Below are 26,340 nucleotides of genomic sequence, written 5' to 3'. Positions count from 1 at the left end.
GAGTTCATAATTGTAATTATCAGCCATCGTTTACATCCTCATCTGGCACATCTAGCTGTTTTGGTGCAGAATTATGATGCATATGTCAAATCAATGACATAGAAGTCAGATAAAATGCAACATGATCGTTAAAGAAAGCAAACAGTTCGAAAACAATCAGTTAAGAATCCAAATTAGTACCACATATCGAAGTGGCACAGATTGGATTTTTTGGGAGGGTGGGAGAGTTTGGAATTGGGCCGTTCAGACTGCATTTTCCTGCTGTGTTAAAGTAGCCTGAGTGTCACTTGCCAGGCATGTAAACAACATGTCTAATTTTTGTGTTCTATTATATAAATAGATTAATAAAGTATTTTTGTTGTTGAATTTATTTATTTATTTTTTAAGATTTTTTTGGGCTCTAGTAGCCTCTATTTGATAGTTAATTGACAGGAAAGCAGGTAATGAGAGAAGGGGGAAGACATGCAGCAAAAGTCACCAAGATCGAGAATCGAACCTGCGACAAGGACTAAGGCCTCCATATTTGGGTTGTGCTTGTTGTTGAAATTTGAATTAAAATCTAGTTAAATCCATCAGGGCTTTTGGTTATGACATGACAAAATGTGGGAAAGTCCACAGGGTATGAATATTTTTTCAAGGTGTTGGTTCAGTAGGAACTCCCTCTGGCCGCCGTGTTTGTTTCCCAACCGTTAAAAATCGATGTCTGCAGAGAGTTATTGATGCATCACGCTGGCAGGAGGTCTACTGCCGACTCAGCAGACTTCTTTAAATTAAAGACTCTGTCAAGTGAAAACAAGGATGAGTGTGGACGTTTGAGTTGCATTAACTAACTCTCTTAACGTCTCTGCTTTTGCTCGTCCCGGGCAGAAATCTCCCCCTCTCTCCACCCTTGTCTCCGGCCTCTGTGGTGGAGCAGCTGACCCCCGTGGGGCTCCGGCTCCAGTGGCCCATGGCCCCTGCTCCTCCACAGCTCTGAGCCAAGCTGGCCTCCCCGGCAGCCGCGTCACTGACCCCGGCCCCAGACCTGGATCTCGATCCGGACCCGGAGCCCGACGAGCGTCTCGCTCACGAAGAGCAGTATGTGAGCGTGGGCGAGTGCAGCCCGCTTGACGCCGGTCCCGCGCCTCCTTCCTGCAGGGACGCTGAAACCATCACAGGTGAAAAGGGGCTGTTTCAAGATTATTGTGTCAGCGCTAGAAGTGTCCCGATACAACCTTTTTACTTTCAATATGATAACCATATTGTGTATTGGTCGATACAATATTAACTCGATACTATAATGGTTTTAATCTGTTTTTTTACGTATTAAACTTAATATACAAGCTTAATCCACTGGTATTATTCTAAGCTCTCAAATTATATTCAAATATACAACATTAATTTCTCTTTAGGATTATTAAAATATTTTAGAATTTGAGAGTTTAGAATTGAGCTGCTATATTAAGTTCACTATATTGTAGTGTTTTCAGTTGTGTTACAGTTTATGTTTTACCATTTTAATATAAGTTGGTATGTGTTAAAAGTTTGTAATAACATGATATGGATTATATCCAGTCACTAATAAGCCTGTCAAAATAAGTAATTTATCAACTGATCAATTGATTGGAGGATAAGTTAAAATGAGCTCAGTAATGTTAATATTTCTTTGGTGGTTAATTTTGTTTAAATTATACATTTATCAATGGTTTTGATTGTAAGTGATTTTGATCTCTGTTTTATTTATTGTTTTTAGTTGCGTTTCATTTTTACATATTTAAAATCTCTTCTAGTTCTATTGTGAAGTTTATTGGATTCTGAGAGAGTGAACTTGCATTATCATCCATCAACATGTTACTTCAAAATGGCCTCAAAACAGCAATATCAGTGTATCGCAATACTTATTGAGACAATATATTTGTTATCGTGACATGTTATATTGTTAGATCACAGGAGATTTACTGACTGTTTGATTTACTGATAACATAATGATGGTTTTTATTTATTTATGATGAGAAAAAGAAATCCTAAGCAATCTGGTTTGTGTTTTTGGTGTCGCTCAGATGTCTGCAACAGCACAGACCTGCCAGAGTTCGAGATCATCAGCCTTCTGGAGGAGCAGCTGCCGGTCTACCGGCTGCGGGCCGACACCGTCTACGGCTATGACAACGATGACTGGCTCCACACTCCCCTGGTGGCGCCGGACGCCAGGCTCGACCTGACCACCGAGCAGATCGAAGAGACACTCAAATACTTCTGTGAGTTTCACTGAACGTGTGCCGAGGTCACGCTGCATGGATGCAGTTTTACAGAGGTGGGCTGATGACACGATATCCTTGAACGGGAGAAATTATTTAAGTAGTAGAACTGGGCGCAGAAGAGCGTCTATCGGAATTGTGGAAAATTACATTTTTTAAACTCAAGACAAAGCCGTTCTCTCTGGCAGCTCATAGTAAAGATGACAGCGATTGTACTTGCAGGGCTTCGTTGACATTAGCTGATACATTGGCTCCACAGATGCTAAAGAAAAGACAGCTAAATAAAGGGCTGTCTTATTTCTTCGTTTATCATTTATCGTGAGAAATTCCTTTACTTTTGATACATTTCTTTGGCTCTTTCCAGATCACAATAAAGTCCACCTAGTGTTCTTTAAAAAGTCCCAAAAACTGTCCCTGTTGTCAGTATTGATAATTTTACTATTTTCTGCACTGTTTATTCAATGAAAGAATCAATAAATACCAATAAATTCAGAAATACAGTTACAGGTGCGGTTTAGTAATAAAAATCATACGTCTTGATGTGACTCGTGTCCTAGAGAAGTGGGAATATTTTTCAAAAGCAGTATTTGTGTTTGTGGGTCTGTTATTGCTGTGGAACCAGGGGTGAAAGTAAGGGGGTACGGCAGGGTACTGCGTACCCCTAAAAGATTTAGCGGGGCTACGCAGTACCTGCAAGAGAAGGGAGCGGCTGTCTGCTGTAAAACACGAACAGGTTCATTGTACAGCTGTGAGTTCACCCACTAATCAGCTGTGACTGATTAGTTTTTCAAGAACAATCTAAAACAAGACTTAATCAGTTAATGAAGACCTTTTTTCGATTTCGTATTGTTTCTGAACTGTTCGTGCTTTGCTAAAGCAGCGGTGCAGCACGACGATCGCGGAAGGTTTTGAGTCGATCTCGGCATCAGGTGACAAACGGACACTGAGACCAGCACGTCCTCCTCTGACTCGCTTAAAACGTTCGTAACTTTATTAAAGAACAACAACAAAAAAATCAACAAAACGTGCTCAAATTAATGGCCCAACAACAATAATAATCTCAGTAATTATTGTTTCAACAAGGTGTTGCGCAATTCTGTGCGTTTCGGTTCCATTATCAAAATAACTAGCAGTTTAAAATGAGCTAATCAACCACCGCTGTGTTCATGAGAGTCTTATTAATGATCGCAAAATAAATATCAAGCCTGCAAACCTAATATTGTAACGGACTGAATGCTATGTTTCTAATGTGATCTCTGGTCGGCTTGTGGAGCGCAGGAGGTTGCCATGGCAACGGTTGTGATTAAATGACAGAGAGACGGAGAGTAAAAAGGTGCGACTGGTTTGGAGTTGATCACCTGTTCAGGTTGTTTTACCTTTTTTTCCTTTGTCTTGGCTCATCACAGTCGCTGTAGTTTCTGAACGTTCAATAAACGACAAACTGGGACTAATTACCTCGTTCTTTGAGTATACGTCATTCACAACAAACATCAAACAGGTAAATATGTTTCATTAAGTATTTAACAAACAAATGGCTTCTACCGTGATAATTATGTGAAAGTATATTTATTGTCTAATATAAAAAATAGTTTGGTGCTGTCGGGCTCAGAGTCTGAGAGGCTTGTCCTTTATTAAACAGTTTTGTTTTTTTGCCTCTTATTTAGAGGAAATATTGATGTTGATGATATTTTCTCCAAAATAATATTTTTCAACCTTTATAGCTCCACTGTTCAAAATGAGGCTCTAACTTTCACAAATGACATTGAAATAAAATCCAGTCCAACATCTGGTTTGAGGTGATTCCACTTTAAGCTGTTGGAGGAAAAATATCCCAACTTCAGAAGATGAGCTTTAACCTAACAGAGCTCTGTGGTTCCTCCTGTCAGTATGAGTGTCAGGGTGAGGAGGCGCCATGTTAGGAAGAGAAGTGGAAGCTGCAGGATCTTCAGAACAAACAGGTCATGATGGAAGGCTACGGATTATCCCTCTGTCTGGACACAGGAACAATATAACCGGTTTTAAAGCTAAAATGAATGGTTATATGCCAGACATGGAAAACTGGGATGCACTCCATGCCATGATGTTCAGAATTTAGGTCTCATGGCATCTCATGGTGTCAACATTGCAGCCAGTGGGCTGAAGGAAATACAACTTTATTTTGTAGCAATTCAAAAACTATAATATATATATATATATATATATATATATATATATATATATATATATATATATATATAAAATTTTTATGTTTTTTTTTTTTTTTTTGTCATAGTACCCCCAAGAATTTAAAACTACTTTCACCCCTGTGTGGCACCCAGTCACAGCCATACAGTTACCTAACAAATATGTAAGAAATAGTTCTTATTGTCATTTTTATCGTTGTAACTACTATTTTACAACGATAGACGATAAACTTTAAAATAAATGCTTTACAGTTTCTTCTATGGGATGTTGAGACTTATAAAAAGAATTCTAAAAACAAACAAAAAATTTTTTTCAATATAATGGAAAGAAAATGACTGCAAATCATTTTAGTGTCATTCTGTAGTGGAGATTCAAATTTAATTCCATAAAAAAAATCTTCATAACTTTATGTTTCTTTCAGGTTACAGACCCCTGGTCTGTATCAATACCAGCATCATCCAATGACCATCTACAGTCTTATAAAATATAACATTTAATTTAAACTGAAAAAGAGAAACATCTAGAAAATAAAGAAAAATAATGCTGAAATATATATATAAATAAAAATACACTTGTTTCTGTAAAAATTCTTATGTTGAAGCAACACCACAAAAAATCTGGATCTCTGTTTTCCCTGTTACAGAGCATCTGTGACTCCTAACAGGGAATGTTTCCAGGAACAATCTTTATGTTTAACGGAATGTAAAACAGACAGTAATGTGGCACAGATTTCCAATATGTAGTTGTATCTGTTTCCAGCAGCTGCCTGGGGGCTTGAGCCAGTTCAATCTGCCCACATCATCAAGAGAGATTCCTCCTGACACATTCTGAGAATATTTAATGCCGTAGAGAAGTCTCTAATAATTATTAACATTTGTTTTCCTTCATGGAAAAGAAACCAAGTTTTGAGATTTGAAGTTGTGCATGTAGCTGCTCCTCTGTCTCTAACTGTCATGTTTGAAGTTACTAAGGACTTAAATGCAGAGAAAAAAACCCCAAAACTACAGTTGAGCAGATTACTTTAATAAAATACAATGAACTTGCAGGGGAAACCGCAGGTAGCGAACAGAAGAAATCAGATACCAAAAATAAAAAACGGGGAATTAAATACCGAAGGTGGGAGCTGAACTACGGCAACGTTCACACAGCTAATTCCTAATTCACCCTCCAAAACATCCAGTTTTTGCCATTTCTGTTTGTGGAACTAAATCAAATACGCATCCCATTGTTTTCTAGGCGTCTGCAGTCATGACGTTGTATTTTATCTGACGTTCATGTTACTGATGTGACACGTCATAATTCTTCACCGGAAAAGCCAAATGGTGAATCTGGACTTAAACAACGGCTGGAATTTATGATTATGAAAGAAGTCTGTCTCAGTGCATCACATTATAATCCCCCACTCTTAGCTCTGAGTACGCATCCAAAATAACGTCTCCGTAGAAGTCAATGCTCTACTAACGGTCACTGCCATTAGTTGTACTTTCTTTTTATTAGCTTCCTTTGTCTTGTAATTTTGTGACGAAATGTCAACTCTCCTTGCTGAATAATTTTAAAATCCATCCATTAACACCTCCATCCATTATTACTTCTATAAACTTTGCGCTGCTGTGTGACATCTACATCTTCTGCTCAAAGAAGTCTCATTGCGGTCGGGTTCAATTCATAGTACGAACGACCAGGCAACAACAAAAAAATCGTATTTCGACAGAAAAAAATCGTATTTGAGCATTAAGGCGTGTTGTGTAAGCTAAGATCTAAAAACCAAGAGGGAAAAGACAGAAATCTAAGATAGATCAGTTCAAATGTAAAAGAAACAAAGCACAGGGATAAACTAAGAAACTAAACAAAAAGGAATTCACATACAGTACATGGCAACACCTTTACAACTACAATAAAGACAGAGAAATGAACAGTATATGACAAGGCCTATACAACATAAACAAGAGAATGAGCAAAACACAAACACCTGTAGATCCACTTTCCTGTCTGACTACTTTCAAACAAAGGCCGCTGGACCCCATAAAACCTTTAAGAAAATCATCTAATCACCACAGCGCAGCCTAACTCTGTTTGACCCCAGTAGGCTGCATTCTGCCGTCTCTCCGCCTCCCTCACGTTCGCTCTCACGCATGTGGGCGGAGGTTAATCAGGTTTCTGAAACCACAGTCACTTCTGAGCACTGGGGCTGAGAGAGAGGTAGGAAGTGAATGGGATTTGGACCCTCAGTTGTCACGGCACCATCGATCACCGCGAAACAAATGGAAGACTTGGAAAGCAAGAACCGGCTACAGGGACTAGCTAGGGATGAATGTGAAATGAAGGGCTGGTACTGTAAGGAGGAAAAGGAAGGTAAAGTGTATTTTTATAATAATATTCCAAGTTTTGTGTGTGAATTTTACTTGCAAGAGTTTGTGGGTATTATGGTTTGTGACATCCAGATCCATCGAAAGACTTTTGTGACCCTTGGCTGACTTAAGGTCAAAGGATCATCTAAGCAAAACTACTCATGGAATTAGACGATATGAACTTCAAGTTTTATCACGATATTTTGCTGTACTATTGTGATTATAACAGTGACGACAAAAAAATATTTCTTATGTATTCTTTTAGGTAATTGTATGTCTGTGACTCTGTGTGCCACAGCAATAACAGCCCCACAAACACAAATACTGCTCTTGAAAAACATTCCCATTTGTAATGCGCTTCTTTAGGACACGAGTCACAATAAATCAAAAATCTTATTGTGAAAGGAAATTTATCGCGATAAATGATAAACGATACGATAAATGCCCATCCCTATAAGAAATTCATTTAAAACCTTGTTTCCTATTTTTAATTTCTAAAAAAACCCAGCTTTCTAGACCTGCTTTAATGAACTAGATTTAACACTGACGGTATTACACAGGCTTACCATAATGCATTCAATATCTCTGTTCAGCATGTTATCGATCTGGGCTCTGGAGTCGATAAGATGAGACGCCCCTAGGGCAGCGCAGTTGGCAGTGTGCACCATGGAAAACAGCTCCCTCCACTTTAGCTTTGATTCCCGTCCATAAAACAGCTGATGGAGCTACTGTAGCCTATAGATGACGCATCATTCACAGCCTTCGTGCGTTTGTGCGTTACGTAAAGCAGGCTGCGTATGAGCAACCTGTCAACGTAGCCTGGTTTACTGTAGGCGCTCAGAGGAGATGCTCCTGAAGTTAGCAGATTGTTTTGTTTTCTTCCTCCTTCTTCCTGCTCTTTTTCATCCGGTTGCGTTCGCGGTTATTTTCACACTGTTTTGTGTCTCCACAGTGATGTGCGCAGACAGAGTGGGCCAAATGACAAAGACCTACAATGATATTGATGCTGTCACACGTCTGTTGGAGGAGGTAATGCAGCAGATTTTTTTTCTTCTTCTCAGTTAAGTCATAGTTGCACTGATAGTTAAGGTTTAAAATAACATTTTATTTAGGAAGAGTACATTTCTGCCAAAAAACTCTGAAATTCTTAGATTAATCTAAAAAATTTCTAGAAGAAAACTCGAACATTTCTGAGTTTCAAAAGTGGACAATTTTTGACTTTTGAAACTCAGAAATTGCTTTGTTTTTTCTAAAAACAAAGAAACTGCCGTTTTTGGCAGAAATTTACTCCTTTTTCTATCTACAATGTCCGCAATAAGTCGTAGTAGGACATTAGATCTGATTATGCTTTTCCTGTTTCAGATTGGTTAAGATCACCTAACCAGTCGCAATTAATTTTTTCTTTTTGGTAAATAATAATGCTTTTTCAAAATTCAGAAATGTGTGCTTTTTTTCTTTAGTATTTTGGTATGTTTCTGAAGCATAGAAATGTTTTACACCATTACATATGTTGTAAAATACGACCAACTGTTTAATTATTTAAACAGTTGAATGGGACCTTAACTGATCTGGAAATTGTATCTAAGGACAAACCAATTGTCTTCCCAATATCTGGGATGATTCCATTTTATTTTCCCATGATGCCACACAAATCTTGTGGAGTAATCTATAAGAATCTTCAAATTCTTGACATTATGAACTTGATTTTCCAAAATTGCTCAAAAGCGTCACAATTTTATCTATTATCTATTATCTACATTTCTCAATTTGTTGAAAGTAAAAGAAAATGTACTTTTCATAAGCCTAGTCTATGAAGGAAAATATTTAATCTGATATCATTTCAGACAGTGAGAAAAATGTTTTTGTCTTTCCATTCTGTGAATTGACATTTTAGAGATCCATCGATATGAAAATCTGGGCCAATATCGACAACCTATATTAATATTTCCGTTATGGCCGATAACCGATATTTACCGATATTATGTATATTTCATTACCCTTTCAACACCTTGAAAAAAAACGACCACACCACTGACTTCCCTGCTACTTTTCTTCCTCAGTGAAACGCCCCATAATCCTTTGCTGCATCACTATCACCCTCACATGACCAAACAAATATAATACAACCAAAGTCCTCTATTACTCTTCAGAAACAAATGGCAACAGTATGGAAATAAATATTGATCGCTAATATTGGCCCAGTTTTATTTTTCGGACCGATACCGATAATTTAAAAAAACTGCAAACATCGGCCGATATCCGATGTTAGCGCAGATATATCGTGTATCCCTTATATACTTAATGACCTAAACTACGAAATCATTTGCCCTCCATCTAACAGAAAGAGAGAGACCTGGAACTGGCTGCAAAGATCGGCCAGTCTCTTCTCAAGAAGAACCGAACTCTGACTGAACAGAATGACTACCTGGAGGAGCAAGTGGGGCAGATCACTGAGGAGGTTCTGTATTACAAACACACTCTGGTCTTTATCTGCTGCAATGGGGTTGAGCCAAGTGGTCTGAAGAACATTTTCCCTCCTCCAGGTGGCCCAGCTTCACCATGAGCTCAACCTGAAGGACGAGCTGCTTCAGTTTTACACCAACGCAGCAGAGGAGTGTGAGGACGAGTCCGCCGCTTCCCCCACGTCAGCATCAATGATTTGCTTTCCATTTTTAACTGTAGTAGTAATTTAGACCCTATTTATTGTAAAGAGTGATGAGTAGGAATGGAGGATGATAAAGGAGGGATGAGTTCTAAAGGGGAACAAATGTAAAGAGAGGGATTGCAGACGATGAAAAAGGGATGAAGGGTGACAAAGGAGGGATGAGTGTGATAAAGAAGTGTCTGTAAAGAGGAACACATATAAAGAGAAGAATACAGACAATTGAATAAGTTTTCAGGGGGATGAGTGGGATAAAGAAGGGTTTTAAAGAGGTATGAGTAGAGAGAGAAGGAGAAACGAGGGATGTTGCCTATGAATTAATCAGTTTACTTTTTTCTTTCTCCAAAAGAGGCAAGAAGAGTAAAGCAGAAACAGCTTCAGGAGTCTTTCTTAGTGACACGCTCCAGAGGAAACTCAAAGAGCTAGAAGAGGAGAACCTGTCACTTCGCTCAGAGGTGCAGCATAAAGCCCACTAACTGCACAACGTACATGCAACATGTGCTACTAAATCACTGATCACTGATTCTGCGCAGGCCAGCCATCTTAAGTCAGAGACAGAAACGTATGAAGAAAAGGAGCAGCAGCTTGTCAGCGACTGTGTTAAGGAGCTCCGTAAGTTTTGTGTCTCCTCCCCGTAACACTTTCACGTTACTGCCGCTCTGCAACTCTGTGCACATATCTTTGTCTCTAACAACGTATTCTACCAGGGCTGTCCAGTCTGCAGATCTCCGCTATCGCCGAGGAGTTGGCTCGGAAAACCGAGGATGCCTCCCGTCAGCAGGAGGAGATCACGCACCTCCTCTCTCAGATAGTAGATCTCCAAAAGAAGGCTAAATCTGTGAGTATACAGGTTTCCAATTTAAAACTACTTTTCTAAATATTGTACTCCTGCGGAGCCAAGTCAAACCTGTAACTGTTCGTGCAGCTGGCTGTTGAAAATGAGGAGCTATCTCAGCACCTAGTGGCAGCAAAGGACGCTCAGAGGCAGCTTACAGCAGAGGTAACTTTCAGGTTTTTGCAGTCATAATTTAGCTATTGTAGAGAGCTTTCAAAAATTGATTGTGAGAACTGCAACACAACAGCTGCAGGAGCTAGAGGAGAAATACTCAGAGTGTATCGAGATGCTGCATGAAGCCCAGGAGGAGCTTAAGAATCTGAGGAACAGGAACTATCCTGCAGGAACTCCCCGACGCTACCACCCGCTGGGTCTCTACCCAATGGTGAGGGGGATTATCTGCAGATCGGCAGACGACAGGAGAATCTGTCGCTTAAAGAGTCTCCGTCTTTCAGGATTCTCTGGCGGCGGAGATCGAGGGAACGATGAGGAAGGAGTTGAGTCTGGACGATCCTGAGTGTGAAGAGCAGAAGTACGTATGATTTGGGTACTCCCCACTATGATCACTCTGCCCTCTGCTGGTAGTGGTTGTACCAGCCTCCAAGAGTACTCAGGTCTTCTGGATGTGGTCTGCTCTGCATCCCTAGAACCAGAACCAAACATAGAGAAACAGCATTCAGCTTCTATACACCACAAATCTTGAACAAACTTCCAGATAATTGTAAAGATGCCAAAACACTGAGTTCCTTAAAAATAGGTTCTTGCTTTCAGTTACCTTTGATTCCTAGTAACTGGAACATTGATTCATATATTTGATGTGTATTTGCTTGATAATTTGGATGATAGCATTATGTTTATTGCTTATTTTATAATTGCTTACTGTATTATATTTCTGTGTTGTAAAGCACTTTGAACCTCATTGTTGCTGAAATGTTCTAACAAACTTGACTTGCTTATGTTGTCATGTGAAGGCTTCAGTGTACAGAGTGAGACTCTTGTGTGTGCAGGATCCACCGGAAGCGCGTGTTTGAGACGGTGAAGAGTGTGAACCAAACCGTTCGCCAGCGCTCGCTCACTCCGACCAACTCCAACATCCCGGGCTCCAACCAATCACTGTCCACTCGGACGTCTCCCCAGTCCAGCGGCCTCTCCACGCCTCACTCTGCCATGTTTGGCGGGGACATCGGCGGAGACGGCGTCGCCTATGACAACCGCACCCAGACCATCCTCATGGAGACAGCATCCAATCAGGACAAGTGAGTGGCAGCCAGAAGACGTTGAGGCTAAGCTGTTGTCCTCGTGCTCCTAAGTGGTTTTGTCTCTTTCAGCAACTTAGAGTGCAGAGAGAAGAAGGCGAGCGGGGCAGAGGACCTGCGGCTGGCCCTGCGCCGCCTGTCTCTGCGCCGACAAAACAACCTGAGCGAGAGACGCTTCTTCGAAGAGGAGAGAGAGCGGCGACGGGGCAGAGTGCACGGACCCCTCGACCACGACAACGTGCTGACCCCTTCCGACAGCATCATGTCGCTTGGAAACCTGAACCTGTGGGCCTCCCGGGGGCCGTACCTCCCCGACAAGCTACAGATCGTCAAGCCGCTCGAAGGTGAGGGGGGAAGCGAGCGAGGAAGCAGCTGCAAGGCAGGCAGGAGCTGGGAAGCCGAGCGCCACCGGGGCGTCGGAACCAAGAAAGGGAGCAAGTGGGGCTGGGGGATGGACACAGAAAGGAGGTGCGAGGGTCGGCACGGGCGAATGCTCGAGGGTGAAAGGGTGTGGGGCTGGGCCAAGAGAACTATAGCAGGGGTGGAGCGGGAGAGAGGAAGAAGGTGGGCAAGGGATAGAGCCGGCGGCAGGAAGAGGAGGAGTGCCAAGGAGAAGAAGGAGAGGCCTATGCCGCTGATGCTCTTCAACTCCTTCTGGTCTCTGATGCATCACCACAAATATGGCAGCTACTACAAAGAGCCACAGCCCAGAGGGTGGCTGTAGACACACACACGCACACACACGCATGCACGCACGCACCAGTAAGTAGTTTGAAAAAGTGATGTGGTCACTTTTTCAAACTGGTCTGTTGTGATTTAATGTTCACTTAATTATTTCTGACCTGTAAAGAAAACTAACCAAACATAGAAAGAGCATAAAGATCGGTAACCTTTCCATTAAAAATGATTTTATCCTTCTCCTGCTGTTTTTAATCAACAGCTGATGTTTCATTGTTTTACTGTACAGAAGCTCTTGGCAGCGCTGCCTGCTGGAGGACTGTGCTGCCCTCTGATGGTAGAAAGAAGTTATTGAACATGAAAGTGTGGCAAAGCTCGTAAAACCCGCTCGTTTTGAACTTCTAGCATGTTTTATGGTTTTATATTATAGACCACTGTTTTGTATAAACATACTGGGCACATACAGCAGTAGTTAGAAGTTTATATTGGGCATTAACGGTATATTAAAGACTTGTTTATTTTTTTCAAGGTGCAATAATTATACCAGAGATAGCTTTAATAAATATGATCCTTCTTTTACACAAAGTCCAAATCTAAGTTTCATCTATTTGAAAGAAAACAGCTCAGAATGATTTAGAAAAGTTTATATTAGTAATTCAGTGATTTCCTCTTGTTTTGTTGTTTCTTTCATGTCTGCACGTTTGCTCTGTCATTTCTTCTCTTGCTTTTTGTGATTTCGTTAATAAACTTATTGTCTCAGTCTACTTTTTGCTTCCATTTCACTTCATTTTTATGATTTTTCTGCTTTTCATTCTGCTTGTTTGCCATCTTTCTGTCTGCAAATGTTGTCGTTTTCACTTTCTCTTCACATCTTACTATTATTTCACATACATATAACAGTAATATGATCATATAATTAAATTTAAAAACATTATGGGTTATATTTTTATGATTTAATTAGATACTGTAGAATATCACACGGCAGAGTATTAGGGGGAACACTAAGAATTATTCTATTTGTTTTGGAGAATGGAAGTATTCCTCCAGCTGATTGTGTTTGCAAGGTTTTGCAGTTTTCTTCGTGTCTGTCCTCCAGGTTCGGCCATCTTGCATCAGTGGCAGCAGCTAGCTCAGCCTCACCTCGGTGTGATCCTGGACGCCAGGCCCGGCGTCGTGCCTAAGGGCTACCGGCCCCTTGAGCTGGAGCTGGAACAGGTGTGTGTGTGTGTGTGTGTGTGTGTGTGTGTGTGTGTGTGTGTGTGTGTGTGTGTGTGTGTGTGTGTGTGTGATTTACTGTGGAGGTAGTTATAAACTGGTAGGTGAAAATAGTCTGATGTAAACTGGTTGTGTTTTCTTGTCCCTACCTTTGTATATGAAAGACAAGGTGGTCATCCCATAATATTTTTGTTATATTGTTGGCTAAAATATATATATATTTTAAAAAAGGAAAGAAAGTCAGGAAAGGATAATTACTCCGCCCCAGAAAACCAAAGACCACAGTAAATTTACTGAAGGATTTCTAGATTATACACTACAAACGGATTCGTAGCCACTGGATGTTTTCTCTTTTTTCATGTTACAGTCACAAGATTCTCTGTATATTTATTATAATGTCATGTAATAACCCAAAAATAAAACCCAGGTTTTCCAAACTGTGGCCTGGGGGCCATTTGCGGGCCCTGGAGTGATTTTGTGCGGCCCACGACCCTCCCTCCCCACAAACTAAACATGCTGCAGGTTCTGATTTGACCTGGGTCCTCCTCTGTTGCATCAGGTGTACCCATGGGGCGGTTTCGAGGAGGATGAACCAGGAGAGCAGTACTTCCAGAATCTGCCCACCTGCTCCTCCTCCTCTACGGCCTCACCGGCTGTGCCCGCCATCTCCAGCACCGGGGACGCCAACCTCAGGCAGCCCCCATGCAACCTCGGCCCCCCGTCTCCGCCTTCCCCATCCCCGTCTCCGCATCTTAGCAACACCGATGCGCTGGGTGAGGATGACCAGAACATTCATGGGAATGAAAGAGAAAAAGTCTCAAAAAGGACATTTCAGGACTAACCTTTTGTCAGATGTGTGGATATTTTTAGAGGCTCTCATGGAGCCATAGAAAAAAATTGAAAAAGTAACAATTCCACTGTAAATATGAGTTAATTTTTTTTCAATATCAAGATAAAACACAATTCTTATTAAAAAATATTCAGAACAAACAATGATACTACAAACTGCCTATTCCTAACTCAAAGCATTCAGTCATTAGATGAGTGAATCTTCATTAGTGTAGACCAGTGTTTTTCAACCACTGTGCCGCACCACACTAAGTGTGCCATGAGTGATCGTCAGTGGAAATTATCCAATTTCACCTACGGTACCATATTTTCCAGACTATAAGCCGCTACTTTTTTCCTAAGCTTTGAACAATGCAGCTTGTAGCCCGGTGTGGCTTTTCTGTGGATTTTTTTCAACCACCAGGAGGTTCATTAGCAGGAAGTAAATCATTGGAAGTCAAAATTGTAAATCAAAGAAGAACGCGCTAATTTTCATTTAGAACAAGCACATGCTAGCAGCAGGCACGACGGAAAAATGTTTTCAAACTCATATGATGCAGCTTTTAAGTTGAGGGCTGTCGATCTGGCACTACAGGAGGGAAATAGAGCCGCTGCACTAAGCTCAGCGTGAACGAAACCATGGTTCGGCTTTGGAGACGGAGTGCTGCGTCCTTAATATATCCAGCAGATTTATTAGGACGCAGCCCTCTGCTGCCCTCTCCTGAGAGCAGCAGAGATACCAGCGGCTTATAGCAGCTTTCCAGTTTTTTGTTTGTTTCCAAAAAATTTAAAGTTGCGGCTTATAGTATGGTGCGCACTATAGTCCGGAAAATACAGTAAGTGGTTTTAAAAGATTTTTGAAAATGAATTAATTATCTGTAAATAATGCCATTTTTGAGTGTCTCTGCTGTAGTAGTGACTAGCGGCGCAATCATGTAATTTTCTTACCACTAGATGGCAGTAGGTACAGAGCATTTTACATTACAACAAGAGAATTAGTGATGCATGAATATTACAGGTAGAGGTGAGAGCATCGTATCTAGCAAGACAGTGATGGAAAAGACAGAGAAGCTCAGCAGTAGTTGGGTTGGAAAGAACATGGGTCCATTTCCCACAACATGTCTGTGTGAAGTGAGTTTCTCTAGTCTGGCTACTATAAAAACTAAAACCAGAGAGAGACAGAGATGTTGAGGAAGAGCTTTGTCTTTCTTCAATTTCTGCCAGGAAATCAGCTGTTTTCATCCAAACATGCACAAGTTTCACACTAGGTGGGTAAAATGTACAGATATTGACATTTTGTACATGCAACTCTTCATATTGTAATAGTGAAATCTTTCCCAAATATTATTGCTTCTTTCAGAATAAGAATTATTTTCTGTATTCCGCCTAAAAGAATGCTCGTGGATTAGTTTGTAAAACACTTTGAAGTTTTCTACAACTTTAAATTGAAGATCACGTTGTTGTGACACTGTTCAGGTGTATTTTTGAAGTGGACGTGTTAAGTGCAATTTGAAATAAGAAATGTAAAATATGATTAAAAAATAATTTTTTGTGTTTATTTGATTCCTATTCAAGACACTTTGATAAGAATGACTATATATTTAATATAGGCCGCTACAGAATATCTTTGTTTGCATTTTTGGTTGGTGTTGTGCCTCGTGATTTTTTCAATTAAAACAATGTACCTTGGCTCAAAAAAGGTTGAAAAACACTGGTGTAGACAGAGCGTTTCCATAGCGCAACATGGGGGCTAATCTAAGAGAAGTCAAATTGACATACATTTCATGGCAGAGATGAGACACATATGAGGGATATAATGTTTTGGAATATAAATTTTGACATCCCCCCCCCAAAAAAAAAGATTGCTGGCAACTTGGTTTAGTTGGCCATTGCATTGTGTTTGCCAGATTGTTGAATGCATAGACATGTGATACAGGAGTGACTTTTACTTAGAAAAACAGACATTCTATTGAATGTATGCTATATTTGTATAAGTGTTATGGTGGTATAACAATAAGAACAAACTGTGAAATTAGTGCAGGAGTTTCAGGCGGTGTGTACAGTCACATTTAAGCCTATAAAAGTGAGAGTTCTGTCCATGTTTTGGTTCTCCTACCATGTGGAATCGTGCCACAAAACTGTATGTTGACATAATCTTTTAACACAAGCTAGTGTCATTTGTGTTAAAAATTAATTTCTAATCTGTTTTCTGTGACTTTTAGCTGCATACTATCCAGGAAAATGCATGGCCCACACCAGCTCCACTTACACCTTCACAACGTGTCGGATCCTCCATCCAACAGATGAGCAGACACGCGTCACACCAAGGTAAGGACCATCCGATGTCAATGTCACAGTGGATAATAAAGTTATGAACCATATTATTCACACTGCTGGCAGATTTAGATTTCAAGTCATTTTCATTCAACCAAAAAGTTTGTTTCTGATAGAAAATGGGATATGCATCTCTCCAAAGATGGTAACACAGTATAAGAGAAATTAATTCTCCCTTTTTTACATTTATTTAAAAGAATATATTTATCTCATTAATTAATGGAGCAATTTTTATTGGCAACAAACTCTTGTTTTATAATTTATTTACCACCAATGACAAAAAAATGAAATAAAATATTTTTCGGTTTTCTGCCAAATTCACCAACCGCACATTTCTTCTTAAGTAGTTAGCAGCGTAAGATAAGTAGTGTTTCAAAAGAGCAGAATAAATCTTACGTTTTTTGAACAATAATATTTGTTGTTAATCTGTTGCTAAGAGATGAGCACGTTTTCTGGTAACCAAGTGCAACGAAGTAAACGTCCAATTTTTACTTTGTGTTGAATGTCTGTTCAATAATACATTCACCACCAATGACAAAAAAAAATCACTTTTCTAAAAAATTAACCAACTGCACAATTCTTGTCAAGTAGTTAGTAGTGTAAAATATATAGTTTTTCAACAATAACAATATTTGTTGTTAATCTGTTGCTATGAGACAAGCGCGTTATCTGGTAGTATCACACAAAGTATCCACAAAGTATCAGACTTTTGTGTTGAATGTCTGTTTTTCAATACATTTACCTCCAATGACAAAAAAAAAAAAATCACTTTTCTAAAAAAAAAACACCAACTGCAAAATTTTTGTCAAGTAATTAGTAGTGTAAAATATATAGTTTTTCAACAATAACAATATTTGTTGTTAATCTGTTGCTAAGAGATAAGCGTGTTTCTGGTTACCAAGAAAATATCTGATTTTTACTTTTGTGTTGAATGTCTCTTCAATAATATATTCACCACCAATGACAAAAATATATATTTTTAACTTTTCTGCAAAATTCACCGACTGCAAATTCTTTTGCGTAGTTAGCAGCATGAGATAAGTAGTGTTTCAAAAGAGCATAAGAAATCTTGTGTTTTTGAACAATAACAATATTTGTTGATAATCTGTTGCTAAGAGATGAGCGCTTTTTCTGGTAACCAAGTACCACAAAATAAACATTTGATGTTTACCTTTGCAAAATTTACCAACTAAATTTCTTGTGTTTAAGCAGATAAGCAATATTTCAAGAGACGATGTTTCATAAACAATATTACTTGTTATTTCCTGTTAAGAGATAAGCATTTTTTTTCTAGTAACAAACTGCCACGAAGTATAAATCTGATTTTTATTTTTGTGTTAAATGTTCGAATGCCAGCATTTAGCCTAAAATTAACATTTTGGATAATTTTAGATTATACACTAATTTTAACATACTGAATGGAGAAAGTCCATGTTGCTCCACATGCTTGTGACTCTCCACATGCTATTGAGTACATTGTACTCAGTAGTATCAATGATAAAAAAAATTAGCATCACTGCTAAAAAAAAAAAGCCAATTTGCTGCTAAAGATAGTTATCAATTTTTAGCATCAAATTAGCATCATTGTTGGGTGACGGGTGCCCATCACTCAACTAATTTTAGTTGCCCGTCGGTTGGAACACAGCATCAGAACACTGGGTTCCAACCGACAGGCACACTTTGGCAGGCCCCGTTTAAATTTCTTCAGAAATGTTCTAGTTTGCACATAAAACTGCCAGGGGTATGAATAATTTCAGACTTAACCACTGTTTTCCTTTTCTGCCAGAACGACCGTAATGTCCTAATAATGATCCAGACAATGGCTCCCTTGTCTTGTTCAAATGATGTATTTTATTTACTGAACTGACACGTTAAATACAGTGTAAGTACACTCCCCAGCTGTTTTCTGCTGTCTGTTATGAATAACCAACATTTAGTTGCTCAATAATGCATGTGAATGCTCACTGGTTGGCTCTTTCTGCTGTTTGGCTGTAGCGCGGGCTGTTAAATGCCAGTGAAGTCGCTGATTTTTTGGTGTTAAGTTGGTCTGTTGCTGTCGTTCCTGCTAGTCAAAACCCCGTCTCCACGTCGTCTTCCTGTGTGATGACCAGCAGCCTGTGGGGAACGCCCGCTGCCACGCCCTGCACGCCACGCAGGCTCAGCCTCAGGCCCTCTGAATCATCCACCAACCTGAGGCAAGGATGAAACTGTTTCAAATTAAACTGCGTCTCAGAAAAGTGTGACAATTGTCTACTTGAAAAAATATTGTGGCAACTAAGTTACAATTAATATAACTGAACAGATCTTAAGAACTTCTAGTTTAAGTAAAAATGATTGACTTTATATTTCTGTGGCACAATTCCTTGTGCAGAAATGTGTGGTAAAATATGTTTAGTAATTTTGATTTGATAGTATTTGTGTTGAAATAAGTAAAATGCAACTAATAAATAATTACAATTTTATATAATCGATATAAAAAAACAAACTACACACAGTTATTTTTTATGGATAGGCTGCCAGTATTTATTCTATAAATATTAAATTTACTGAGTGACACTTTTTTGCCCCACATTTTAACATGGCAGAGCAACGCAAAGTTATATGAAAATGTAAGGTGGGGAGAAAGCCATACAGGCTTTTGACATTTAATCATGGTACGCATTTGTATTTACTCCCACTTTACTTTGATACCCATCAATAAAATCCAGTGAAAACAATTGCTCCAGAACTCACTTAAATTCAATAATAATCCAGCTTTTGAGAGCAGAAGTTTGCTTAAGAACAAATCCATAAAAACAAGAAAATGTTTTTATGGATCTCTCGGAGGCCTCTGCAGCTGAATCAAATACTTGTAACATCAACATGTGAAAAGCTCAAACCTTTCTGCTCGACTTGACATCAACACAGTTTACAGTACGATGTACAGCTAATTTTGATTCATGATTTTTTATATCTATATTTTTTATTAACCAATTAATAATTCACAGCCAAAAAGTACTTAATAGATTTTAGTTTTTTTTTTTTTTTTTTTACAGAATTTGAATCGAGTGAAGCTAAAGCAACAAATTTTGGGTACAACAGATTTACAGACAAATCTGTTCATTTTGTCTTAAATCTAACACGTATCTATCTTTTGTCCAGTTTTGTATTAATTACTACTCTGAGTGTTTTGTTCTTTCAGCAAATGACGTTTTTTTGAGTGTGTATGGCTTCTGTAACGATTAATCGATTACTAAATTGGCTGACAATTATTTCAGCAATAATTAATCTCTGTTAATATGATTAGTCGCTTTGGTGCTGCATACATAGCCACATTATCAAGGACACTTTTTAAAAATATATTGTTCTGTAAGAAGTAAGTAAGAAAGTAAGTAGAATTTTATTTGTACAGCACCTTTCAAAAATCACATAGGAAAAACAAATCAAACATAACATCAGATTAAATTAAAAGTCTGCACAAATGACATTTAAGGTTTTAAAATAATAAATGGATCAAATAAATTTATTAACATTTTCTTCTCACTTTGTGTGACTATATATAACAAAATATCCCCAAAAAATTCATTTAGGTTTGTGGTTGTACAACATAAAAAGATCTACGCTTTTTTTCAAAGTATTTCACATTAATCTGTTTTGATTTAAGAATCAGTTAATATGTAAAAAAAAAAGAAAAAAGAAAAGAAAGTTCAATATTTCTTGGTCCTGTCCGTTTAGAGATGGAACGCGCACCACCAGCACTTCCCTGGGGTTAGTGCGCCTCCTGCAGGAGAGGGGGATCTCAGCGGCCATGTACCACCAGAGCCAGGGCCTGGAGTACAGCCAAGGCACCGGAGGAGTTCTGTTCAGCACCTCCATCGCCCCCAACAGGGCATCCAACGCCGAACACCTGCGACCCGCCACGCCTCCAAACTCCCCGACGAGGCCCGGCGCCTCGGCCGCCACGACCTCCGAGGGTTTCGACTTCAAGAGCCCGTCGTACGACAACTTCCTGGCATCCAAGCCGGCGCGCTCCATCCTGAAGGAGGTGACGGGGACGAGAGGCCGGCAGAGAGCGAGGGACTGCGAGAGCCAAACGGACGTCAGCGTGGCCGTCCACAACCTCAACCTGTTGGACAAGGTGAAGCGGCTGGGCGTGGCCGGAGGCAGGGCAGCGAGCCCCAGTCCCCTCCTGGGGCCCCTGGGGGGGCTGCGCAGGTCTGGGTCCCCCTTTGGGCCGGATGGAATGAGAAGGAACAGGAGCTACCCGGCTATGGTTGGCGCCAGCATGGCCATGAAGGCCCCGGGGCCCCAGGAATAGTCCGCACTGCTGCTGAGTGAGGAGGGCAGGAACCGGACCGGCTGCTGAGCGGTCGCCTGCAGGGTACCAACTGTAAACAACAAAAATCTCCACGGCAGTTCTACTTGAATTTCATCCCTAACGCTATACATGCCTGAAATAAAGGGAAATTAATTTAAAGAGATAAAAGTCTAGTTAATACGTACATTTCAACCATTCAATGTAAAAGCAGTTTTACTTTTGTGTTCCTGAATTAAAAAAAATCTCTTTAATGACCTGCATGATATCAAATTTGATTCATGATTCAATTTCAGGAATCATCAGGAAAGTTTAGTCATTTGTTTTTTTCTATACGGTATTCGGCTCGTTCAGATTTTTGATGTGAGGTTTCTGGTCGGAGGTTACGACCTGTAAATTCTTGCTGTCAGCAGGAAGTAGTTAATTTCCTTACCGGCTTCTGAGTTGGCATCTTTTCTACCTGACAGAAGTCTATGTAGTGCTTCAGGTTTTAGCTATATCCACAGCATCAGGAAATATTCTTGGCGCCAACGGCTTGAAATTTAACCTAGCTTTCCAGAAATGGTAAGTTATTTTAGTTAATTCATGGTTAAACAAGAAAAGGACTTAAATTTTCATACAGAGTGATGTTGGTTTAGATAGCTTGCTTCTCTTGATAATTGAAATCAACATTTAAAAATAGCTTTTTGTATTTAATTTAATTTGGTTTAAATCAACATTTGTTGGATGATATGAAAACCTGGAGCGGAACAACTGCAGAAAACTTGAAGGAAGCAAGCAATTTTCACAATAAAAGACTTTGGTTGTCTGGAGTCCATTATCACAACAGCATGTTGAGTTTCTCCAGATTCACTTACTCACTGCAAAGCTTATGAGGCGTCCAAAACAAAACGTTGTCCTTGATTTTTACCATGTCTCATTTGTCAATCAGCTGGTTTATTTGGACTGGTGTGCGTAGGTTTGTCGTTTTGTGTTTAACGCGTGGGATCAATGCTACACACCACAGATCATGTGGCTCTTCTGTGTACATAAATTAAAGACTTTTCTGTAAATAGCCTATGCTAAGATAAAGATCACCTATTTTCTGCAGGAAAGATACTGACTGATCGAAACCTCTAAAAGTTTTAAAGTAGCATTTATGCCAAAAGCTCATGAAATACTACAACTCTTATTATTTTGTGGTGGACTGCAGTGCAATACTTCTGCGCTTGGCATCTAAATATTTTTAATTAGCTAGAAGCTTCTCACTTCCACTGTGAGGCCTTGACCTTTTGAAGCTAATCCAAAGTACGTCCTGGTTTTCTCAAAACAATAAATAAACAGCTTATAATTTAAGGATTAAGCATTCTTGTTGGAGAGTAATTATTTCGGTACATGTATTAACAAGAAAAGGCTTGGGACTGTCACTGCTAGCACGTTAGCATGCTAATTTTAAGACGTAGCTCACAGGGGCTAACTGCTAAATTATTACAAAACGACTGAAAAATGACCGATTTTTTTTTTTTATGTAACTTTTGTTTATATAAGAAGGTCAAGCAACCCACCAGAACAAAATTATAGCCACATCCACCAACAACCCTGCTTTGGAGGCCGACGAGTCTGCTGGCTAGATGTAGCACTCCCACTCTGGAATCCACAAAATCCCACACATATCTTAGACAAGTGCACTCCCACTGTTTGGCTGTTTCCAGCTACTGAGGCGCTACATTATGCCTTTCTTCCTCTATTCCACTGTACTGAAATGCAGTTTGTTTTTTTAAATAAATGTTCAAATTTAATGAAAACGTGTCGCCTGAATCCAAACAAAGTTATCGCGAACAGGTGAGAATCTGTCAAGGCATTTGGAATAGTTTATTGGGTCGATATCACTGCATTCTAAAAGATGCTTTTTTCTTTCTTTGTTTAATTGACCAATAGACGGGGAATTTGACAGAACTTCCACTGAATTGGATGAATGAATGCACAGAAGCCACAGCTCACAAACAGGGCTGGGAGATGGAGTTGGGGTAAGTGATTGTGGCGAGTTTATTCAGTCTGGTTGGAAGCTTTCGAGCATTTACCAGAAGGCCTTTGTTAATACAATGGAAGCAGTTAGACTTTTCTCTTTTTTAAATTGTTTTTATTATTTTGTGGGCTAAAAGTCCCAAAATATTGTTGTGCAGTAATTAGAGCTGACAGCATATGAGATGTATAACTAGAAAATTGATGAAGACGTTTAAACAGGGCCTGCCAAAGTGTGCCCGTCGGTTGGAACTGTTGGGAATGGAAATCCCGATCGATGAATCATAATTTGTATTGACACACGGAGCATAAAATCAGCCAAGAAAAGCATTCAGACTTTGCTTATTTTATTCACTTTCAGCGCTGAAAGGAGACGCTTTAACCATTACATCCGAGAAGAGTTTCTAAAAAAGTCTGTGCAGCGTCTGAGGCGAAAGAGGAGGGTAGCTGATTATATGGACTGAGGACACTCCCTGAAAACACACCATGTCTCTGTGGCCTGGGAAAACGTTTCTTTTTCGTGAGAAATGGACCTTGGTGTCTAACAGAATCAAACATGTAACTTTTTACTATGGGCCTTTTGTCTAACAGCGTGTGACTCTTTCTCGACCTTGGTAAAGCGTCTCAACAGAACCCAGCTAAAAATTAGCATCAATGCTACAGTGTACTCATTAGCATGTGGAGAGTCACAAGCATGTTGAGCAACATGGACCTTCTCCATTCAGTATGTTAAAATTGGTGTACAGTGAAGCCTTGTTTTTCGCGGGGGTTGCGTTCTGAAAAGAACTCGTGATAGGCAAAATCCGTGAAGTAGTTACCTTTATTTTTTACAATTATTACACAGCATAATTAATATTACAATATGAAACCAAAGAGCAAAACCTGTTTTCAGATTTTACACTAGGTGCTTGCAGGGCTTGGCCAAGGTTTGTACATCAATCCGAAGCCCCAATAAGTAAGCTGGAGAACGGTTTTAAGATGTACGCCTCGTTATACATTCGCTGACAAGCAGGGGCGTTATACATTATACATTCGTTATACGTTATACATTCGCTGACTAGCGGGGTGGCAGTTGCCACCCCAAACGAGAGCCTTGCTACCTCTGTTGCCACCCCAGCTAGCGACAATGAATTCGATAAATAGTTTTGGCAAATCGGACATTAAGCGCATGAAACTCTTTTTTCCCCGACAACATTGAATGCAACACAATGTAACCTCTCGCACTTCGTAGCGGGAAGTGAGAGAAGGACAGAGCGCGAGGCAGCATTGATGGATATACATGTTACTGGACTGGACATTATGTGATTTATCGTAAGTCACACATGCGCCATTTCTGTCCATTGAGTCAGAAATATCGGTGGTCAGGAAAATACTACAATCACGCAAAGAATCAGAACAACGGATGCAATGTTTAGCAGTTAGTTCAACCATAGATAATGGTAATAAGGACTTCGGATTTAACAGGTAAGGAAAACGTTTTAATTTAAAGAAAAGATTGAACAAGTGAGCAGTGGGTCAGTTATACTAGCCTAACTGTTATTAGCCTGCTACTGACTTTGACAACCTTAGCATGTGCTGCGCAGTTCGGTGTGTTTTGGTTCCGTTAGCACTAAAACAGGTCAACCCGCCCACCACGTCATCAGTAGAGCAGCTGTTTAAATCAGCTAATCAACCGCCGCTGTGCTCAGGCGAAAACTTATTAATAATCATAATATAGACATTTAGCCTGACAGCATAATGCAATATACTGGATGTTCTGTTTTAGTGTTTTTGCTACTATTTTGTGTGGGAAATGTTTGTTTTTTGTGTTGATTTCCCTGATCAGTAGTCTCTGCTCTCTTGAGCTGTTTTTCGTCGGTTGCCATGGCAACGGGTCGTGTGTAATACCAACACACAGAGCGAGAAAAGGCAGAATAAAAGTTGTTGGAGCTATTTTTTCTTTATTTCATTATCCATTTGAACTTTGTTACTTTATTCACAAAGAGAATTGATGTCACAAAGAGGAAAAAAGGCAATTCCTAACAGAGAAATAGATTGAGCAGTTTTTTGAGTTGATCAGACAAAGCATCAAGAATGAGTGAGAGCAGCACCGCAATGTCTTCTCAGAAGGAACCACAACCGACCTTTCCTAGAGAGGCAGAGAAGCTGGAACGAATCTTGAAAAGAGTCAGCGTGATATCGCTTGAGATACAGACACTCAATAAAACGATAGAGGACATGAAGAGTCAAATTACCAACATGGAACAAGCTCTACGTGAAAAAGATGAAGAGCTAAAAAGCAAGAGTGAAGCAAACACCACCTTGGAGCTGACAATCGCAACCCTGATGCAGGAGAACACGACCTTGAGGCAGCAGAGCACAATTTATGAGAAAATGAGCGACATCTTTCAGCACAAAAACGAAGACTTGGAGCGAAAAAGCACGACTGACAAGCTGAGGAGCGACACGCTGGAGCAGACAATGTTCCGTGAGCAGGACGATCACCGTGAACATTTGAGGGAATTACGCGCCCTTGAACAGGACTTCGAGCGCTTAGCGGAGGCAAGCAATATCTTGATGCGGGAGAATTCCCACTTGTGGAATCGTAAAGCCACCTTGCAGAAGAAAATCACCACCTTGAAGAAGAATATCACAACCTTGAAGAAGAATATCACAACCTTGGAGCAGGAAAATACCATATTGGAGGAGGAAAACACTGCCTTGGAGCGTATAAATACCGATCTGCAGCTTTAAGTGGAACAGCTGAGCCAAAGGTTGAGGGACAGAGAGGAGCAGCAGAACCAGCAGCCATCTGAATTGGAAACACCCGAAGACAGTCAGTCTCTTTCAGACACGCCACAGGAGCAGCCATCTGTATTCAGACATGTGGTCAGGGGCTTCACCAATACATTTGTGAAAATGTACACAACAGGCACACTGAGGTATTGGGTTGAACTTTAGTACGTCTAAATAAAGAAGCGTCATGAGGGCTCCAGGCTTCATACTTGATTATTGGTTGCAGAAAAGCTTGAGGACAGCAGGATTGCAGTGTCAGGAGCTTGACACTTGGGGGCTGATGGCGGAAGAGTTAATCACTTCAAAGATGTTGGCAGGAGAGCTTGAGGCCCGCAGGACTGGGGTGCTATGGAAACTTAACGCCATCGAACTCAGGTCTCCTTCGTCACTAGACAATCAGACTCGCTGGTCTCCGGACTGACCTCCAGGGCTTTGTGGCGAGTCCCTTTGGTCTCTCGGCCGACCTCAAGGGTTTTTTGTGTGTCTCGTCGGACTTCCGGAGCCTCGTCATGGGTCCCATTGGCCTCCCGGTTCCTGCTCTGCCGCCGGCAGGTATTTGCTCCACTGCTAGTGTCTATATATATATATATATATATATAGATATAGATATATACATATACTGCTCAAAAAAATAAAGGGAACACTTAAACAACACAATATAACTCCAAGTAAATCAAACTTTTGTGAAATCAAACT

At 40.1% G+C, this 26,340-nt stretch overlaps 1 protein-coding gene across 2 annotated transcripts; it reads left to right on the top strand.

The window, feature by feature from the left end:
- The first annotated feature begins 978 nt into the window (after positions 1-978).
- trak1b (trafficking protein, kinesin binding 1b) lies at positions 979-21,125 on the top strand. 2 transcript variants are annotated; one of them, XM_081613006.1, is made up of 18 exons: positions 979-1,157; positions 2,040-2,234; positions 7,719-7,795; positions 9,108-9,224; positions 9,310-9,410; positions 9,778-9,883; positions 9,962-10,040; positions 10,136-10,266; positions 10,354-10,428; positions 10,511-10,648; positions 10,719-10,795; positions 11,271-11,519; positions 11,592-11,863; positions 13,294-13,412; positions 13,972-14,185; positions 16,463-16,568; positions 18,644-18,769; positions 20,289-21,125. In XM_081613006.1, exons 3-18 carry the CDS (start codon positions 7,721-7,723, stop codon positions 20,869-20,871), a joined length of 2,568 nt encoding a protein of 855 aa, XP_081469132.1. In that variant the 5' UTR covers positions 979-1,157; positions 2,040-2,234; positions 7,719-7,720; the 3' UTR covers positions 20,872-21,125. The 2 variants fall into 2 exon arrangements, with proteins under 2 accessions (XP_081469132.1, XP_008419688.1); XM_008421466.3 differs by lacking the exons at positions 979-1,157; positions 2,040-2,234 and adding an exon at positions 6,625-6,770.
- Positions 21,126-26,340: the final 5,215 nt, after the last annotated feature.

This window comes from Poecilia reticulata, chromosome 11 (genome assembly GCF_904066995.2).
Source record: "Poecilia reticulata chromosome 11, P_reticulata-male-v2, whole genome shotgun sequence".
NCBI lineage: Eukaryota > Metazoa > Chordata > Actinopteri > Cyprinodontiformes > Poeciliidae > Poecilia > Poecilia reticulata.
Note: the sequence above shows the minus strand (reverse complement) of the source record. Positions and strands in the feature narration are given on the sequence as shown.

Bases quoted from the DNA above. Each gene is read 5' to 3' on its own strand.
- trak1b (XM_008421466.3), top strand. From the start codon at position 6,629: ATGGGATTTGGACCCTCAGTTGTCACGGCACCATCGATCACCGCGAAA. The intron at 6,771-7,718 runs GTAAAGTGTATT...GTGTCTCCACAG, and splicing joins CTGTAAGGAGGAAAAGGAAG to TGATGTGCGCAGACAGAGTG. The intron at 11,864-13,293 runs GTGAGGGGGGAA...TCTGTCCTCCAG, and splicing joins GATCGTCAAGCCGCTCGAAG to GTTCGGCCATCTTGCATCAG.